Source organism: Sapajus apella, unplaced genomic scaffold, assembly GCF_009761245.1.
Source record: "Sapajus apella isolate SASKATOON/1434 unplaced genomic scaffold, GSC_monkey_1.0 scaffold33, whole genome shotgun sequence".
NCBI classification, from domain to species: Eukaryota; Metazoa; Chordata; class Mammalia; order Primates; family Cebidae; genus Sapajus; species Sapajus apella.
The window spans coordinates 8693604-8701324 of record NW_022436973.1 but is presented as its reverse complement, the minus strand read 5'-3'; the positions used below and the strand labels follow the sequence as shown (position 1 = coordinate 8701324).

The following is a 7721-nucleotide window of genomic DNA, read 5'->3' as shown; positions in this document are numbered from 1 at the left end:
AATTTAAAATTATATTTAAATATCATGTGCATAATATTCTACTACATGGGTAAACCACATTTTACTTAACCTTTCCTCTCTATTTTAAAGTATTTTCTAATGTTTCCAGTGATTATAAATAATTCTGCAATTAATGACTTAGCACCATAAAGCTTTGTATTTCTGCATTACTTTAGGATAGGTTCTCAAAAGTAGAATTAATAAATCAAAACTATAAACATTTTATCCCCCAGTGGATAAGATGGTTGTACGAATTTATCAGCCAACTTCCATGTGGGAGAATGCCTATTTGATAGAAACTTTGCCAGAACTGAGAATTAGCTTCTAAAGTCCTTACCAATTTCAAAGGCAAAAAAAAGCTTTCAAATGTTTTTAAATTTCAATTTGCTTTTCTTTATTAATTATCCATGGAGTTGAACATTTTTCCATAATTTTTAGTGATTTATATTTCTTGTGACTTCTCAAATATTTTCTTTTTTAAGAAAAAAAGTAAATTATTCCTTCATTAATTTTATTAACTAATTTTATTAATATTATGTGGTAATATGTAAAATGTAGAAATATAACTTGCAGAATTTATAACAACTAACTTTATTATATATACTGTTAGCAGAGATTACTAAAATACTCAAAGAGCTAAAGTGGTTCAGAGACCTACCTAAAATAGAACTCTTCAAATATTTTAACAGATTAGAAATGTTGTTTGTGAGGGTCTCTATTTATAGTAGCAAATAATGGAAAACAAATGTCCAACAAAAGAGAAGGGCTGGACCTCATAACAAGTATGTAAGAGGAACTTAAGTGGAGGTGGAGCAGGGTGATGAAAGATTTTTACTTTTCAATTTATAGGCTTGAATTTCTTTTATTCTTGCCAAATGCTTAAATTACTTCCAAATTTAAATTTAAAGGAAATGACAAATAATGTGATCAACGTCTGACATGATTCATATGAAGTGATAAAATTATGCATATAACATTATGAAAATGTCTATGACTTCATTAAACAAAAATCTAGAGTGATATAAAACATTTTTTTTGCTCTGTGGAACAAAAGAAACATGGCTACAAAAGAGATACACATAACTTATTTACATGTTTTTCTTCCCCAAACAAAAACCTTTCATTGACCTAAAGGTCATAAAATGTATTTTTTAATGGCATGCTTTACATTTTTATGTGAGACTCCTAGGAAAATAAATAAACATGCACCTTCTGAGGGCATGTCTTCAGTTTCCATCTCTGCAGTCGGCTATTTTAAAGGTGACATTTCCAAAGGCCAGTACTTGGTCCCTTCTGTCCGGCTACTGTGTACATTCTTTATTTTAATGGACACCAGACACCTTGACAAATGACAACCTATCTGAACCTGACACTCTGGAAACAGGGATTGAGTCAGGGAGTATGCAGACAGCAGAGTACTGACTGTTTCAGAGTTGTTTCTGACAAAATGACCACAATCTTCAGAACAAATAGTTCAGACTATGCAGTATCTAGCCATTTTAAGTAACCTAATAATAAATTAAACGAATAGGCCTACAGAAAGACCACTTATAAACATTCCAAGAGAAACAATCTCTTATGAAGACCTAAGGCATCCTCATGTGCCACCCCTGAAAAGGTAAGCAAACCGTAAGTAAAAGGTTCTACGTACAACTTTGTACTCTTTAACTTCCTGAGCACACAAACTATTAAACAATAGTGTACAAATACAAGGACTCTTACATGCTTCTTATGGGAGTATAAATGTGGCAATAAATTTCAGAAATCCAACTGGGTATGGTGGCTCATGTCTATAATCTCAGCACTTAAGGGAGGCAGACATAGGAGGACAGCTTGAGCCCAGGAGTTTTGAGACCACCCTGGGCAACACAGCGAGACCTCTATTATCCACAAAAAAGAAAAAAATAATTAATTCTAGAAATTGTTAAAAAGTGGTAAATATTTCTATTTCTAGGACTTTATTATAAGAAAATAACTAAACGAGTACAAATATTGCTGTATATTAGAAAGTTGATTGTAATATTTAAACAGCTAAAAACTGGAAAATCACCCAAATATTTAATGATATATATATTGGTCAAAGAATTTCTATATTCATAAAATGAATATGCAGCCATTCAAAATGATAGACTAGGGCCGGGCGTGGTGGCTCACACCTGTAATCCCAGCACCTTGGGAGGCCAAGGGGGGCTGATCACTTGAGGTAAGGAGTTTGAGACCAGCCTGGCCAACATGGTGAAACCTTGTTTCTACTAAAAATACGAAAATTAGCCGGGCATGGTAGTACATCCCTGTAGTCTCAGCTACTTGGGAGGCTGAGGTGCAAGAATCACTTGAACCAGGAGGCAGAGTTTGCAATGAACTGAGATTGTGCCACTGCACTCCACCCTGGGCGACAGAGCAAGACTAACTTAAAAAAAAAAAAAAGACTAGACATTTATTGGTACATACCTGGTAGGTTGTATTATTGGCCCCAATTTGCGCCCCTCGTGCCTCTCCACCAGGTCCAGGTACTTTGCTGTATAACTTTGCAGTGCCTTCCTGTTGTGGACAGGATGGAAATCCCCACCCCTGGGCTCAGCCATGTATTACCATTTTTTTTTTTTTTTGAGATGGAGTCTCACTTCATCGCCCAGGCTGGAGTACAATGGTGCAATCATACTCATTGAAGCTTCCACCTCCCAGGTTCAAGCAATTCTCTGCCTCAGACTCCCGAGTAGCTGGGATTACAGGCACCTGCCATCATACCTGGCTAATTTTTGTCCCTTTAGTAGAGACAAGGTTCACCATCTTGGCCAGGCCAGTCAAGATCGTGATCTACTTGCCTTGGTCTCCCAAAGTGCTAGGATTACAGGCGTGAGCCACCGTGCCTGGACGTGTGTTACATTTTGATCAATGAGAATGTTAGCACATGTGATGCAACCAGGAACTTAAAAAGTACATGCCTGACTAGGTTTGCTCACTATTGTGCTTCTGCCATTGCTATGAAGAGAACATACCTAAGTTTGTTCCCTGGCCCAGGAGGATGACAGCCATATGAAGCAGAGCCCAACCTAGATTAGCCAACTCCAGCCAGCCACTGATGCATAAATGAAGCCCATGTAATCAGCCAACTGACGAAACATGTGCAACCTAGATCAGTTGACTTCTTGCTGACTTACAGAGGTATGAGCTAGGTAAACACTTGTTATTGTCTTAAGCTACTGAATTCTGGAGTGGTTTATTAACATTTTTGTGGTACTAGCTAATTGATACAGTATTTAAAAGTCAGGGGTGGGGGGTGGGAAATGTAGCAAAAATCTGGAAATATATAACCCAAATGCTTACAGAGGAACTTTAGTTAAAAATAACATATTGATCACATGTGCTTATCATCTCATCCTCCAAAAATCTCACTAAAATGACAATAAGAGATTAAAACCATATTAAATCACAAAGAAAATAAGAGGAGATTATAGCAAAAAAAAAAAAACTTCAACACAATAGTGAAAAAATATAAAGCAGGTGAAAGAATAAATGACTCGGTGATGTGGAAGAAATTACAGCTCAGTGGCCTACAAAGAGGATTACTAATAAAAAATCAGCCAACTCAACCCACAAAACTTCTGAGAAATTCAGCACTTGAGTGTATCAGATGCTATGGGAGGTGGGGGTAATAACGCACAGAGAAGAAAATTAAGCTGAAAGTTTGTATACAGACCACTCAGAGCAACAGGTCTTATCCCAACTATGTGCAGCCAAATAACCATTCCCACATAACCCATCCCTCTAACTTTCTACTCCACCTGCAGAAGATCTCAGTTCTGGAGAAAGCTAACTAAGCGCACAAGTCTAGGAACTACTTAGCACGGTAATGGGCTGAGGAGAAGTGAGGGCTGAAAAACAATGAGATGAAATAAAGTCTCCGGACTGAAACCAGCCACCCTCCCCGTTCCTGCTCTCACAAGTCCAGCAGCCAGTCTTTATGTAACCTCCACCTCCAAAAAAATCCCTAACTCTGCTACCCCAGACAGGATTTTAGAGGATTCCCCTTTGGAAAAACTGAATAGTTTCAAAGGAAAATAAAACCTGCAAATGATGACATTTGTAAATGCCCCTGACCCAAAGAAGCCAGCCCACTGCCTGATCCCCATATAGCGAAAATGATCCACCAACAAACACTGCCCATGCACAGTGTCCAGTCAATATGTTATGCCTCATTTAAAATGTTTTAATTTTTTTTTTTTTTTTTTTTTTTAGAGACGGCTGTCACCTAGGTTGCAGTACAGTGGCACAATCATAGCTCACTGCAGCCTCAAACTCCCAGGCTCAAGCGATCCTTCTACCTGAGCCTCCTGGGTAGCTGGGACTACAAGCAAGTACCACCATGCTTGGCTAACTTCTTTCTTTTGTAGAGACGAGGTCTCGCTATGTTGTCCAGGTTGGTCTTGAACTCCTGGCCTCAAGCAACCCTCCCACCTGAGCCTCCCAAAATGCTGGGAATATAGTTGTGAGTCATTGTGCCAGGCCATGCCTCACTCTTAAATAGAAACAGATAGCCAGGATTACCATACATGTAAGAAAATCTTCCCATAAGGAAGAAATCCTCTTAAAACAAACAATTAAAAAAAAGATACCAGGAAGACAAAGAGACTTTGCTTGGAACAAATGGAAACTGACTATATATATGTATAATCAGAGATATAATAGAGGGTACCGTGGTGATAAAATAAAAATAGGATGCCTCAAAGAAACAACTAGAGACCAAATGTAAATGTATAAAAATGTAATAAATAAAATTTAAAATTCCATGAGGAACTGGAAGACAAAAACAAGGAAAATTAGCCAGATGTGATGACAGGCACTTGTAGTCCTAGCTACTCAGGGGGTGAAGTGGGAGGATCAGCTGAGTTGGGGAGATCAAGGCTTCCATGAGCCATGATTGTGCCACTGAACTCCAGCTTGAGTGACGACCCTGTCTCCAAAACAAAACAAAACAAAACAAACAAACAAGAAACTAGGATGTAACTACTATAGGAAAACCAGGCAAAGGGGGAAAGGGGATATTTGTACTAAAGAGCTAAATCTTTATCAGTGTCCATAATGGGAGTACAATAAATAATGTCTAAAATTTGTAATTCAGGAAATACAATATAAAGTCTTACTTATAAATATGGAATACTAGCAAAAGCCAGAAAGCAATTGCTTCAAAGAAGCTGAAATAGGGGTAGGAAGAAAGAGAAGACTACTATTCGAATCATAAGCCTTTTAGAAGCTTTTTTTAAGAGGCAAGGTCTCACTCCGTCACCCAGGCTGGAATGCAGTGGCATGATGATCATAGCTCACTGCAGCCTCAAACTTGCAACTCAAGCAATCCTCCTGCCTCAGCTTCCCAAGTAGCTGGGACTACAGGTGCACTGTGGGCTAATTTTTTGTTTTGCAGAGACAAGGTCTTGCTATGTTGCCCAGGCTGGTCTCAAACTTCTGGGTTCAATGATCCTCCTGCCTTGGCTTCCCAAAGTGCTGAGATTATAGGTATGAGCCACTGCGCCTGGCCTAGAACTTTTTCTTAAACAATGTTAATAGTGACTCTCTGAGCAGTACATTTTCAAGATGTTTTAATTTTTTTCCTCTTGCCTTGTCTACATTTTCTGAATAATCTTGTATTACTTGTGTAATTTTTTAAATGTTTTTAAGTATTGTATTAAAAAAAAAACCACAGCATAAGTGTTACAAAACCTTGCATAAATCAGGGACTGAGCTTTGTACTCTCCCTTCAGGGCCTTACCTTTTATCGTAGTCAAAATGAAGAAAGCAATGAGGGTGTTGTTGATTGCACAGGTAGACTTGGCAACACAAGACAAAACGGTGTAAGGATTTAAGAGATAGCTGGGGAAGAAGAAACATATTTGGCATTAGTAATCCTGACCAAGGAGTCCTCACCATTACAGCCAGGAAATTCCGAGAGATTTACTAAAAGCTCACTTGAAGGAAGGCAACTTCTTAGAAATGAGTTTCCCCAAGTAAAAAGGAATAGAGTGGGGGTTGCGGCTGATGAGTAAAAGGTACTGAACATGGACTGCCTATTCTGTGCTATGGCGTATACGGAAAACTGTTGTATTTAATCATCACTATCATCACTGTGATGATTAAATAATATTGCTATTGTAACTCGCAATAACATCATTCCAATTTTGCAGATGAGGAAACTGAGACTCGGGTAAAGGAGCTTGCCCAAAATCTCACAAGTAAGTACATTCAGAATCAGGTTTTTCTAGCTCTAAAATGTTCTTTTTACTATTTTAGATTTCAAAAATGATTAAATTCTACCAATTCCCACAGAGCCACATATCTTAAGAATGGCTGCATTTACCTCTGAGAACCAGGAAAGTACATTTTCCTTAATCAGGTTCCTAAGCCCTGACACAGGTCACACCAATACTAAAGGTCAGAGCAGTTTAGATGTACCCTTCTTGTAGTTAAGCTGAATTCACAGATCCAGACTGCAAGGACAGAATAAGTATCTACTGAATTCAACAAGTCAGATGCCACAGAACTCCAAAGGACATCTGGACTCTCCACTAGGAAGAAGTTATGCTGAAACTCCTAGTCTTTTCCTGAGGTGGAAAAGGAATGCACAAGAAAATGAATATGACATGCTTGTGAGTAAAGAAATCTTAGGTGGTCATAATAAATTGTTTGTATTTATTTCTATCCTGCTTCCACAAAGGATTTGAAGCAGCTAAAATGAGAACAACCCAGGTACAGTGGCTCACACCTGTAATCCCAGTACTTTGGGAGGCCGAGGTGGGTGGATCACCAGAGTTGGGGAGTTCAAGACCAGCCTGACCAACATGGAGAAACCCCATCTCTAATAAAAATACAAAATTAGCCAGGATGGTGGTGCATGACTGTAATCCCAGCTACTTGGGAGGCTGAGGCAGAATAGCCTGAATCTGGGAGGCAGAGGTTGCAGATCGTCCAGCCTGGGCAACAAGAGCAAAACTCCATCTCAAAAAAAACAAAAAAAAAAAAAAAAAAAAAAATAATACAAAAAAACCCCTTAGCCAGGCATGGTGGGGCACACCTGTGGTCCCAGCTACTTGGGAGGCTGAGGTAGGAGAGTCAATTGAGCCCCGGGACGGGGGTGGAGGCTGCAGTGAGCTGTGATTGTGCCACTGCACTCTAGCCTGGGTGACAGAGTGAAACTTCATCTCAAAAACACAAAGAACAGATAAGAAAAAATAATAGCAAAGTAAAAATAGAAATAAAGAATCCAGAGCAAGGAAAACATAAATAAAAGGAGACAGTAAAGGCAATAGAAGGATGACCAAATGGGTATTCTACAGCACTATAATAATCAATTTCAAATTTGGCTCTGAGTTTCCTGGCAGACAAAGTGAAAAGGTAGACCAGTTACATAATTCTGGTTACCAGATAGGAAGAAACATGCCAGTGTCTCAGGAAGAGATTATGATTATTATTCACAAATAAAGACCTTAAATCCAATACCTCCCACAACTGTGAGATTAGCAGTTCCACAGCCAGAGGCCTAGAAATTATTGGTGGTTTTTTCAGCAATTACAGACAGGCTTGTTACATAGTCTTTAAAGAAACAAACTACAAAACTACCCCCAGGACGTATATAAGTCCATAAGGGATTCATAAAGTTGCTAAACTTCTGGTTCTTTTAAGGTAGACCCCACCAACATTTCTGAAATACACAGATTGGAACTGATAGT

The 7721-nt window shown here is 38.6% G+C and overlaps 1 protein-coding gene across 5 annotated transcripts in view; it reads right to left on the bottom strand.

The window, feature by feature from the left end:
• PIGU (phosphatidylinositol glycan anchor biosynthesis class U) overlaps window positions 1-7721 on the bottom strand; it is a 107088-nt gene that overhangs the window by 63518 nt on the left and 35849 nt on the right. For all 5 annotated transcript variants that reach the window (XM_032295193.1, XM_032295196.1, XM_032295197.1 and 2 more), the window contains one exon: window positions 5768-5868. In XM_032295193.1, the coding sequence (XP_032151084.1) occupies window positions 5768-5868 (101 nt within the window). The remainder of the gene's footprint in view (window positions 1-5767; window positions 5869-7721) is intronic.